The following is a 13,115-nucleotide window of genomic DNA, read 5'->3' as shown; positions in this document are numbered from 1 at the left end:
GGAGCACTGCTTTTCTTGATCTATATGAATGATTTAGACTTGGATGTTCAGGGCAAAATTTCAAAATCTGAAGATGACACAAAACTTGGAAGCGTAGTGAAATGTGAGAGGATAATGATAGACTTCAAGAGGACATAGACAAATTGATGGAATGGATGAACATGTGACAGATGAAATTTAACGCAGAGAAGTACGAAGTGATACATTTTTGGAGGAAGAACAATGAGAAGCAATAGAAAATAAAGGATACAATTCTAACGAGGATCAGAGAGATGTAGGGGTATATGTGCACAAATCACTGAAGGTGGCAGGGCAGTTTGAGAAAGCGGTTAATAAAACATACGGAATCCTGGGCTTTATAAATAGAGGCATAGAGTGCAAAAGCAAGGAAGCTATGATGAACCTTTATAAAATACTGGATCGGCCTCAACTGGAGAATTGTGTTCAATTCTGGGCTCCACACTTCAGGAAAGATGTGAAGATCTCAAGGGAGGATGCAGAATAGATTCACAAGAATGGTTCCACGGATGAGGAACTTCAGTTTTGTGGATAGGATGGAGAACCTGGGGCTGTTCTCCTTAGAGAAGAGAAGGTTAAGACGAGATTTGATAGCAGTGTTCAAAATCATGAGGGGTCTGGGCAGAGTAGGTAGGGAGAAACTTCCCAATGGCGAAAGGGTCTAGAAACAGAGAACACAGATTTAAGGTAGTTGACAAAAGAATAAAAGAAGACATGAGGAAAACGCCTTCATGCAGCGAGGTAAGTATCTGGAATGCACTGCCTGAGTGTGTGGAGGAGACAGATGCAGTGCCTGAGTGTGTGGAGGAGAGAGATGCAGTGCCTGAGTGTGTGGAGGAGAGAGATGCAGTGCCTGAGTGTGTGGAGGAGACCGATGCATTGCCTGAGTGTGTGGAGGAGACAGATGCAGTGCCTGAGTGTGCGGAGGAGACAGATGCAGTGCTTGAGTGTGTGGAGGAGAGAGATGCAGTGCCTGAGTGTGTGGAGGAGAGAGATGCAGTGCCTGAGTGTGTGGAGGAGAGAGATGCAGTGCCTGAGTGTGTGGAGGAGACCGATGCAGTGCCTGAGTGTGTGGAGGAGACCGATGCAGTGCCTGAGTGTGTGGAGGAGACCGATGCAGTGCCTGAGTGTGCGGAGGAGACCGATGCAGTGCCTGAGTGTGCGGAGGAGACAGATGCAGTGCCTGAGTGTGTGGAGGAGAGAGATGCAGTGCCTGAGTGTGCGGAGGAGACAGATGCAGTGCCTGAGTGTGCGGAGGAGACAGATGCAGTGCCTGAGTGTGCGGAGGAGACAGATGCAGTGCCTGAGTGTGTGGCAGAGAGAGATGCAGTGCCTGAGTGTGTGGAGGAGAGAGATGCAGTGCCTGAGTGTGTGGAGGAGAGAGAAGCAGTGCCTGAGTGTGTGGAGGAGACAGATGCAGTGCCTGAGTGTGTGGAGGAGACAGATGCAGTGCCTGAGTGTGTGGAGGAGAGAGATGCAGTGCCTGAGTGTGTGGAGGAGAGAGATGCAGTGCCTGAGTGTGTGGAGGAGACCGATGCAGTGCCTGAGTGTGTGGAGGAGACCGATGCAGTGCCTGAGTGTGTGGAGGAGACCGATGCAGTGCCTGAGTGTGCGGAGGAGAGAGATGCAGTGGCTGAGTGTGTGGAGGAGAGAGATGCAGTGCCTGAGTGTGCGGAGGAGACAGATGCAGTGCCTGAGTGTGTGGAGGAGACAGATGCAGTGCCTGAGTGTGTGGAGGAGAGAGATGCAGTGCCTGAGTGTGTGGAGGAGACAGATGCAGTGCCTGAGTGTGTGGAGGAGACAGATGCAGTGCCTGAGTGTGTGGAGGAGACAGATGCAGTGCCTGAGTGTGTGGAGGAGACAGATGCAGTGCCTGAGTGTGTGGAGGAGAGAGATGCAGTGCCTGAGTGTGTGGAGGAGACAGATGCAGTGCCTGAGTGTGTGGAGGAGACAGATGCAGTGCCTGAGTGTGTGGAGGAGAGAGATGCAGTGCCTGAGTGTGTGGAGGAGACAGATGCAGTGCCTGAGTGTGTGGAGGAGACAGATGCAGTGCCTGAGTGTGTGGAGGAGAGAGATGCAGTGCCTGAGTGTGTGGAGGAGACAGATGCAGTGCCTGAGTGTGTGGAGGAGACAGATGCAGTGCCTGAGTGTGTGGAGGAGACAGATGCAGTGCCTGAGTGTGTGGAGGAGACAGATGCAGTGCCTGAGTGTGTGGAGGAGACAGATGCAGTGCCTGAGTGTGTGGAGGAGACAGATGCAGTGCCTGAGTGTGTGGAGGAGACAGATGCAGTGCCTGAGTGTGTGGAGGAGACAGATGCAGTGCCTGAGTGTGTGGAGGAGACAGATGCAGTGCCTGAGTGTGTGGAGGAGACAGATGCAGTGCCTGAGTGTGTGGAGGAGACAGATGCAGTGCCTGAGTGTGCGGAGGAGACAGATGCAGTGCCTGAGTGTGCGGAGGAGACAGATGCAGTGCCTGAGTGTGCGGAGGAGACAGATGCAGTGCCTGAGTGTGCGGAGGAGAGAGATGCAGTGCCTGAGTGTGCGGAGGAGAGAGATGCAGTGCCTGAGTGTGCGGAGGAGACAGATGCAGTGCCTGTGTGTGCGGAGGAGACAGATGCAGTGCCTGAGTGTGCGGAGGAGACAGATGCAGTGCCTGAGTGTGCGGAGGAGACAGATGCAGTGCCTGAGTGTGCGGAGGAGACAGATGCAGTGCCTGAGTGTGTGGAGGAGAGAGATGCAGTGCCTGAGTGTGTGGAGGAGAGAGATGCAGTGCTTGAGTGTGTGGAGGAGACAGATGCACTGCCTGAGTGTGCGGAGGAGACAGATGCACTGCCTGAGTGTGCGGAGGAGACAGATGCAGTGCTTGAGTGTGTGGAGGAGACAGATGCACTGCCTGAGTGTGTGGAGGAGACAGATGCAGTGCCTGAGTGTGTGGAGGAGACAGATGCAGTGCCTGAGTGTGTGGAGGAGAGAGATGCAGTGCCTGAGTGTGTGGAGGAGAGAGATGCAGTGCCTGAGTGTGTGGAGGAGACAGATGCAGTGCCTGAGTGTGTGGAGGAGACAGATGCAGTGCCTGAGTGTGTGGAGGAGACAGATGCAGTGCCTGAGTGTGTGGAGGAGAGAGATGCAGTGCCTGAGTGTGTGGAGGAGAGAGATGCAGTGCCTGAGTGTGTGGAGGAGACAGATGCAGTGCCTGAGTGTGTGGAGGAGACCGATGCAGTGCCTGAGTGTGTGGAGGAGACAGATGCAGTGCCTGAGTGTGTGGAGGAGACAGATGCAGTGCCTGAGTGTGTGGAGGAGAGAGATGCAGTGCCTGAGTGTGTGGAGGAGACAGATGCACTGCCTGAGTGTGCGGAGGAGACAGATGCAGTGCCTGAGTGTGCGGAGGAGACAGATGCAGTGCCTGAGTGTGCGGAGGAGAGAGATGCAGTGCCTGAGTGTGTGGAGGAGAGAGAAGCAGTGCCTGAGTGTGTGGAGGAGAGAGAAGCAGTGCCTGAGTGTGTGGAGGAGAGAGATGCAGTGCCTGAGTGTGTGGAGGAGACAGATGCACTGGCTGAGTGTGTGGAGGAGACAGATGCACTGGCTGAGTGTGTGGAGGAGAGACATGCAGTGCCTGAGTGTGTGAACAAAGAACAAAAAGAACAAAGAAAATTACAGCACAGGAGCAGGCCCTTCGGCCCTCCAAGCCTACGCTGATCCAAATCCTCTATCTAAACCTGTCGCCTATTTTCTAAGGGTCTGTATCTCTTTACTTCCTGTTCATTCATGTATCTGTCTAGATACATCTTAAAAGACGCTATCGTGCACGCGTCTACCACCTCCGCTGGCAAAGCGTTCCATGCACCCACCACCCTCTGCGTAAAGAACTTTCCACGCATATCCCCCCTAAACTTTTCCCCTTTCACTTTGAACTCGTGTCCCCTTGTAATTGAATCCCCCACTCTGGGGAAAAAGCTTCTTGCTATCCACCCTGTCTATACCTCTCATGATTTTGTACACCTCAATCAGGTCCCCCCTCAACTTCCGTCTTTCTAATGAAAATAATCCTAATCTACTCAACCTCTCTTCATAGCTAGCGCCCTCCATACCAGGCAACATCCTGGTGAATCTCCTCTGCACCCTCGCAAAAGCATCCACATCCTTTTGGTAATGTGGCGACCAGAACTGCACGCAGTATTCCAAATGTGGCCGAACCAAATTCTTATACAACTGTAACATGACCTGCCAACCCTTGTACTCAATACCCCGTCCGATGAAGGAAAGCATGCCGTATGCCTTCTTGACCACTCTATTGACCTGCGTTGCCACCTTCAGGGAACAATGGACCTGAACACCCAAATCTCTCTGTACATCAATTTTCCCCAGGACTTTTCCATTTACTGTATAGTTCACTCTTGAATTGGATCTTCCAAAATGCATCACCTCGCATTTGCCCTGATTGAACTCCATCTGCCATTTCTCTGCCCAACTCTCCAGTCTATCTATATTCTGCTGTATTCTCTGACATTCCCCTTCACTATCTGCTACTCCACCAATCTCAGTGTCGTCTGCAAACTTGCTAATCAGACCACCTATACTTTCCTCCAAATCATTAATGTATATCACAAACAACAGTGGTCCCAGCACGGATCCCTGTGGAACACCACTGGTCACACGTCTCCATTTTGAGAAACTCCCTTCCACTGCTACTCTCTGTCTCCTGTTGCCCAGCCAGTTCTTTATCCATCTAGCTAGTACACCTTGGCCCCCATGCGCCTTCACTTTCTCCATCAGCCTACCATGGGGAACCTTATCAAAGGCCTTACTGAAGTCCATGTATATGACATCTACAGCCCTTCCCTCATCAATCAACTTTGTCACTTCCTCAAAGAATTCTATTAAGTTGGTAAGACATGACCTTCCCTGCACAAAACCATGTTGCCTATCACTGATGAGCCCATTTTCTTCCAAATGGGAATAGATCCTATCCCTCAGTATCTTCTCCAGCAGCTTCCCTACCACTGACGTCAGGCTCACCGGTCTATAATTACCTGGATTATCCCTGCTACCCTTCTTAAACAAGGGGACAATATTAGCAATTTTCCAGTCCTCCGGGACCTCACCCGTGTTTAAGGATGTTGCAAAGATATCTGTTAAGGCCCCAGCTATTTCCTCTCTCGCTTCCCAAAGTAACCTGGGATAGATTCCATCCGGACCTGGGGACTTTTCCACCTTAATGCCTTTTAGAATACCCAACACCTCCTCCCTCCTTATGCCGACTTGACCTAGAGTAATCAAACATCTGTCCCTAACCTCAACATCCGTCATGTCCCTCTCCTCGGTGAATACCGATGCAAAGTACTCGTTTAGAATCTCACCCATTTTCTCTGGCTCCACGCATAACTTTCCTCCTTTGTCCTTGAGTGGGCCAATCCTTTCTCTAGTTACCCTCTTGCTCCTTATATATGAATAAAAGGCTTTGGGATTTTCCTTAACCCTGTTTGCTAAAGATATTTCATGACCCCTTTTAGCCCTCTTAATTCCTCGTTTCAGATTGTGCCTACAATCCCGATATTCTTTCAAAGCTTCGTCTTTCTTCAGCCGCCTAGACCTTATGTATGCTTCCTTTTTCCTCTTAGCTAGTCTCACAATTTCACCTGTCATCCATGGTTCCCTAATCTTGCCATTTCTACCCCTCATTTTCACAAGAACATGTCTCTCCTGTACGCTAATCAACCTCTCTTTAAAAGCCTCCCACATATCAAATGTGGATTTCCCTTCAAACAGCTGCTCCCAATCTACATTCCCCAGCTCCTGCCGAATTTTGGTATGGTTGGCCTTCCCCCAATTTAGCACTCTTCCTTTAGGACCACTCTCGTCTTTGTCCATGAGTATTCTAAAACTTACGGAATTGTGATCACTATTCCCAAAGTAGTCCCCTACTGAAACGTCAACCACCTGGCCCGGCTCATTCCCCAACACCAGGTCCAGTATGGCCCCTTCCCGAGTTGGACTATTTACATACTGCTCTAGAAAACCCTCCTGGATGCTCCTTACAAATTCTGCTCCATCTAGACCTCTAACACTAAGTGAATCCCAGTCAATGTTGGGAAAATTAAAATCTCCTATCACCACCACCCTGTTGCTCCTACATCTTTCCATAATCTGTTTACATATTTGTACCTCTATCTCACGCTCGCTGTTGGGAGGCCTGTAGTACAGCCCCAACATTGTTACCGCACCCTTCCTATTTCTGAGTTCTTCCCATATTGCCTCACAGCTCGTGTCCTCCATAGTGCCTTCCTTCAGCACAGCTGTGATATCCTCTTTGACCAGTAATGCAACTCCTCCACCCCTTTTACCTCCCTCTCTATCCCGCCTGAAGCATCGATATCCTGGGATATTTAGTTGCCAATCATGCCCTTCCCTCAACCAAGTCTCAGTAATAGCAATAACATCATACTCCCAGGTACTAATCCAAGCCCTAAGTTCATCTGCCTTACCTACTACACTTCTTCCATTAAAACAAATATACCTCAGACCACCAGTCCCTTTGCTTTCATCATCTGCTCCCTGCCTACTCTTTCCCTTAGTCACGCTGACTTCATTATCTAGTTCCTTACAGGCTTTAGTTACTACATCCTTACTCTCTACTGACCTCATTTGGTTCCCATCCCCCTGCCACATTAGTTTAAACCCTCCCCAACAGCGTTAGCAAAAGCACCCCCAAGGACATTGGTTCCAGTCCGGCCCAGGTGTAGACCGTCCAATTTGTAATAGTCCCACCTCCCCCAGAACCGGTCCCAATGTCCCAAAAATCTGAACCCCTCCCTCCTGCACCATCTCTCAAGCCACGCATTCATCCTGACTATTCTTTAATTTCTACTCTGACTATCACGTGGCACTGGTAGCAATCCTGAGATTACTACCTCTGAGGTCCTACTTTTTAACTTGGCTCCTAACTCCCTAAATTCTGCTTGTAGGACCTCATCCCGTTTTTTACCTATATCATTGGTGCCTATGTGCACAACGACAACTGGCTGTTGACCCTCCCCCTTCAGAATGTTCTGCAGCCGATCTGAGACATCCCTGACCCGTGCACCTGGGAGGCAACATACCATTCGGGAGTCTCGTTTTCGACCACAGAACCGCCTATCTACTCCCCTTACAATCGAATCCCCTATGACTATAGCCCTTCCGCTCTTTTTCCCGCCCTTCTGAACAGCAGAGCCAGCCACGGTGTCATGAACCTGGCTACTGCTGCCTTCCCCTGGTGAGCCATCTCCCTCAACAGTATCCAAAACGGTATACTTGTTGTGGAGGGAGATGACCGCAGGGGACACCTGCGCTGCCTTCCTGCTCTTTCTCTGCCTTTTGGTCACCCATTCCCTTTCTCCCTCAGCAATCCTAATCTGCGGTGTGACCAATTCGCTAAACGTGCTATCCACGACCTCCTCAGCATCGCGGATGCTCCAAAGTGAGTCTATCCGCAGCTCCAGAGCAGTCATGCGGTCTAACAAGAGCTGCAGCTGGACACACTTCCTGCACGTGAAGGAGTCAGGGACATCAGCCATGTCCCTGAGCTCCCACATTGAGCAAGAGGAGCATCTCACGGGTCTGAGATCTCCTGCCATTTTTAATCTTAAGCTTAAACTTAGTTAAATGAAAAAGGAACGAAAAGTTTTTTACCGATCACACGATTAAAAAAAGAGAAATAGAAAAAGCCTTACCTTATCTACACACCACCGAGTCCTTTTTTTTTTTGGTTAGAGGAGGAGGGCGGGTGGGAGACACTACAGGTGTAGTGTCTCAGGTTCAGAAACGGCCCAAATACATAGGGTTTTACTTACCCAGCAGCCCCCGGTCTCCGCCGAAAACAAAAAGAAATTAAGTTTACTTTAAACTGACCTTACCAGCTGCTCACTCGCTCGCACTCTCTGCTCCCGAAAAAGCTGCTGCAATGAAAGGCAAATTATTTTAAACGGCCCAAATATATAGAGTTTTACTTACCCAGCAGCCCCCTGATGCAGTGCCTGAGTGTGTGGAGAAGACAGATGCAGTGCCTGAGTGTGTGGAGGAGACAGATGAAGTGCCTGAGTGTGTGGAGGAGAGAGATGCAGTGCCTGAGTGTGTGGAGGAGAGAGATGCAGTGCCTGAGTGTGTGGAGGAGACAGATGCACTGCCTGAGTGTGTGGAGGAGACAGATGTACTGCCTGAGTGTGTGGAGGAGACAGATGCACTGCCTGAGTGTGTGGAGGAGACAGATGCACTGCCTGAGTGTGTGGAGGAGACAGATGCACTGCCTGAGTGTGTGGAGGAGACAGATGCACTGCCTGAGTGTGTGGAGGAGACAGATGCAGTGCCTGAGTGTGTGGAGGAGACAGATGCACTGCCTGAGTGTGTGGAGGAGACAGATGCACTGCCTGAGTGTGTGGAGGAGACAGATGCACTGCCTGAGTGTGTGGAGGAGACAGATTCACTGCCTGAGTGTGTGGAGGAGACAGATGCACTTCCTGAGTGTGTGGAGAAGACAGATGCACTTCCTGAGTGTGTGGTGAAGACAGATGCAGTGCCTGAGTGTGTGGAGGAGAGACATGCACTGCCTGAGTGTGTGGAGGAGACAGATGCACTGCCTGAGTGTGTGGAGGAGACAGATGCAGTGCCTGAGTGTGTGGAGGAGACAGATGCACTGCCTGAGTGTGTGGAGGAGACAGATGCACTGCCTGAGTGTGTGGAGGAGACAGGGTCAATCGTGGTTTTCAATAGGGAATTGCTTCATCATTCCTTCATCATCGCTGGGTCAAAATCCTGGAAAAGCTGGTGTTGTTCTCCCTAGAGCAAAGGACATTAAGGGGAGATTTGATAGAGCTGTATAAGATTATAAAGGGCTTAAATAAGTTCGACAAGGAAAAGCTGTTCTCATTAAGTGATGGAGAAGGACTAAGGGACACAAATTTAAGGTTTTGAGCAAGAGATGCTGCCAGAGCAAAAGAGTCCACTGAACCACTACAGCTTGACTTTATTCACTTCTATTTCCATGTAAAATCATGGAACAGCAAGTTTAAAATTGCTGCAAAATCACACATTACAGAGTGGTCGGCTTGAACTGTCTACAACTATAATGAGTGAAGCAACATTCAAAGCTAAATGGGAAAAATGAGACCATGAACTGACCAGATGTAAAATTTTTAAGAATAGATTCTGGCTCCTGGAGATTTGACACAAATGCTTGATAATTACCGAACCCAAACTCCCCGTTTATGTAAAAGGGAGATAGTCTGGTTTGGAAGGGAAGGGAAAGAAAAGGATCAGGAAGATTTCCGACAGTGAAAAGGTGCACACCTTCCTACGCCATTCACTAAATCAACTTAATACTTGGGAGATCAAAAATTCTGCAATTAGATGCAGGGGGACTGTGAGGAAGAACTTTTTTACAGCGAGTGGTAATGACCAAGAACTCGCTGCCCACAAGGGTGGTGGAAGCGGAGACAATGAATGATTTCAAATGGAAATTGGATGGGCACTTGAAGGAAATAAACTTGTTGGGATATTGGTATCGAGTGGGGGAATGGGACTGACTGGATTGCTGTATGGAGAGCCAGCATGGACTCAATGGACTGAATGTCCTCCTATGCCGTAAATGATTCTCTATGACTCCCACCTAACAGCACTGTGAGTGTATCTAAACCACATGGACTGCAGGGATTCAAGAAGGCGTTTCACTACCACCATCTTGAGAGTAATTAGGGATGGCCAATCAATGCTGGCTTTGCCAGCGATACACACAGCCCATGAATGAATTTAATAAAAAGCTTAACTCAGTGCTAGCACAGTTGCAGACTTGGTGTCAGCTGTGGCTCAGTTAGTTGCATTCTTGCCTCTGAGTTAGAAGCTTGTGGGCTTGACTCCTACTCCAGGACTTGAGCACAAGAGTCAAGGTTGACACTTGCAGTGCACTATTGGAGGTGCTGCCTTTTGGATGAGATGTTAAACCTGCCTTCTCAGGTGGACATAAACAATTCCAAAGCACTATTTTGAACAAGAACAGGGGTGTTCTTCCTGGTGTCCTTAGCAATATTTATCCCTCAACCAACATCACTAACACAGATTATCTGCCCATCACTGCTGGTGGAGCTTGCTGTGTTCAAATTGGATGCTGCATTTCCTACGTTACAACAGTGACTACACTTCAAAAGTACTTCATCGGTTGTAAAGCACTTTGGGACGTTCTTAGGTTCTGAAAGGCGCCACATAAATGCAAGTCTTTATTTATCTTTTGAAAATCATATCTTTTGGAACATTTTGGACTCAACTCTGAGCAGGTGACAAGATTTGAAACCTCTTTTCCCCTGCTGGGATTTGTAACTTCATGATTCTGTTTCCTGTTCAAGACTGAACTAACTGGATTGTTACTAAACTCCTTCCTGTTCCTAAAATTTGTTCTTCCAGGAAGTGGTTCGGAAATAGACGGTGGGGACGAAGATAAAGAAATTGCATCAAAAGCAGTGGCTTTTGTTATCAGAAGTTCCCGAAAGGGTGTTGTCCCACTCTGTGCTGATGTTGCCAATCTCCTGAAGATCAAGTGGAGGTGAGTAGTGGCAGAAGACAGGCTGTTACAGTGGGGTGAATTTTACCCCCGAAATATTGTACTTACATTGGCATTTTAAATTAGGATTTTTATTCAGAACCTCTCTCCAAACTTTAATAGTGGTCAGATTTTGCTACCTTGTTTGTGTGAACAACACTTTTTCTTTGAGCTGTCAGTTGTTGTAATCATTCAGAATACATTAGAAATCTAAAGACCTGTTTCTTTACCATTCACCTAGACTTCTCAGCTTAGCTGCATTCAGCTCTCTTACTGAACTTGTTGACTATTTACGACAGATCAAGAAATATACATTATGCACCTTCCCTTGCTTTCAGAGTTGCCTCAGAAAGGTTTGGACTACAGTCACATGGGAGCACCGCAATCTGCAAGTTTCCCTCTAAGTCATACACCATCCTGACTTGGAACTACATCACTGTTCCTTCACTGTCACTGGGTCAAAATTCTGAAACTCTCTTCCTAACAGCCCTGTGGATGTACCTACACCACATGGACTGCAGCAGTTCAAGATGGTGGCTCACCACCACCTTCTCAAGGACCATTAGGGGTGGGCAATAAATGCTGGCTTTGCCAGCGATGCCCATATCCCAGGAGCGAATTTTTAAAAATCAGTTCATTATACCTATACCGGCACTTTGAAAGAACTGTCCCTCTCTGTGTGCCGCATTGAGCATTGCCAGTGGGAAGCACAGGCCATTGATTGTGATGCCTGAAGATGCTACATCAGGAGGGCTACAGACACCTTTGAGACTGAGCAAAGAACCAGCATGAAAGAGAAAAGGAGGAGACGGATAGATCCATTTGCCCCCAGCAGCGACCACACCTTCACTTGTACCCGCTGTGGGAGAAGCTGCCGTCACGGATTGGCCTGACTAGCCCACCAGCGGGCCTGCAACTGATGACTACAACCTTCCCAAAATCTTCGTCCGCGAAGAAATGCCAAGAAGATTAGTCAAGCTAGGTGTCAGCCATGGCTCAGTTGTTACCACTCTTGTCTTTGACTCCAGAAGGTTTCAATCTCACTCTAGAGGACATGAGTAGAAAGGGGGGAAAAAAACAATCAAGGCTGACACTCTAGCCCAGTATTGAGGAAGAGGTGCTGTCTTTCAAATGAGATATTAAACTGAAGCCCCATTTGCCCACAAAGATTCCATAGCATTATTTTGAAGCAGGGGAGTTCTCCCCAGTGTCCCGGCCAATATTTTACTCCTCAACCAACATCACAAAAACAGATTATCTGGTCAGCATCATATTGTTGTTTGTTACAAACTGGCTGCCCTGTTTACTAATTCACAACAGTGATTACACTTCAAAAGTACTTCATTGGCTGTAAAGTGCTTTGGGACATCTTGTGGTCCTGAAATGTGCCAAAGAAATGCAAGTCTTTCAAATGTTTGCCCTTTTCCCCATAGCCCTGCAATGTTTTTCCCCTTCAAGTATTTACCCAATTCTCTTTTGAAAGTTATCATTGAATCTGCTTCTACTATTCTTTCAGACAGTGCAGTCTTTTGTGGATACGATTTAGTAACTGGTTAAAGGGATTTTAATGAGGTATAAATCATGTCCACGTATTATATAATTTATATAATAGCCTTTGTGGGCTGTTTAACTGGGAGAAAGGGGAGAAATGTGGGGCAGTACTATTCGTGCTCAATAATACTCTACAATAATGGCTGCCTTCTGTGCTGTAAGTTTCCATGATTCTATGAATACAAGTACATTAAATTTCCACAGGGTGTCATTGATAGCAACTGGGAACAGGAAACCCTGGCTGATGTTTTTCCCCCCATTTTAATTCCCCCTGTGGGCTAGCCTGGGGACACTAAGGGGCCCAACTGATATCAGCTAAGACAGCACAGACCAGGGATCAAAACTGAACCTTGCTAAAACTGCGTACCTCAGGTGGCAACTGTGCTAATTTGGGGGATGGGACAGTTGAGGACACTGTGAAGAGCAAAGGCAATGCAATGCGACTAGTAACAGTGTAACACCAGGCTCCCTTTGTTAATATTTAACTCCAAATAATTAACTTTTCTTTTTGAGTTGGTAAAGATTTATAAAGAGTTGTTCAGATTTGATAGAGAAGCATGACCTCGGTGAGATGCTAGCCTGAATTCCAGAGGACGTGTCACATGAATTCAACCCTTAGTTGATGGTTTTCAGGTAAAGTCACGTGTAGCCTCCATCTGTGAGTGAATGACATTAGGAACCCAAAATCATTCCAGGCCGCATGTCGACCAACGTGAGCTTGAATGATTGCTTGATGAAAGACTCATATAAAAATGATGTATATTCAGTAGCAGAGAGACTATATCTGCTGATGAAGAGAACCTTCAGTGGCATGATCCTATAAAAGCTTCTTAATGAGCACTGCATGTTCCTGAAGTGGTGTTCCCGTCTTCAGTACTGGTGTTAGATTTTGCAGAGTACATTGAATTAACAGTAGTTATGACGATAGTTAAATCGGCAATTTGGGGACGATTATCACGTCACAAAACGTTCGTCAAGCCAT

The 13,115-nt window shown here is 47.9% G+C and overlaps 1 protein-coding gene across 2 annotated transcripts in view; it reads left to right on the top strand.

Moving 5' to 3' along the window:
* Positions 1-13,115, top strand: part of LOC137380242 (uncharacterized) — a 104,838-nt gene that overhangs the window by 36,484 nt on the left and 55,239 nt on the right. For both annotated transcript variants that reach the window (XM_068052097.1, XM_068052087.1), the window contains exon 2: positions 10,447-10,585. In XM_068052097.1, coding sequence (XP_067908198.1) covers positions 10,447-10,585 — 139 coding nt within the window. The remainder of the gene's footprint in view (positions 1-10,446; positions 10,586-13,115) is intronic.

This window comes from Heterodontus francisci, chromosome 2 (assembly GCF_036365525.1).
Source record: "Heterodontus francisci isolate sHetFra1 chromosome 2, sHetFra1.hap1, whole genome shotgun sequence".
In the NCBI taxonomy this organism is placed as follows: Eukaryota; Metazoa; Chordata; class Chondrichthyes; order Heterodontiformes; family Heterodontidae; genus Heterodontus; species Heterodontus francisci.
The sequence above is the reverse complement of the archived record's forward strand: the minus strand, read 5'-3'. Positions and strand labels throughout refer to the sequence as shown.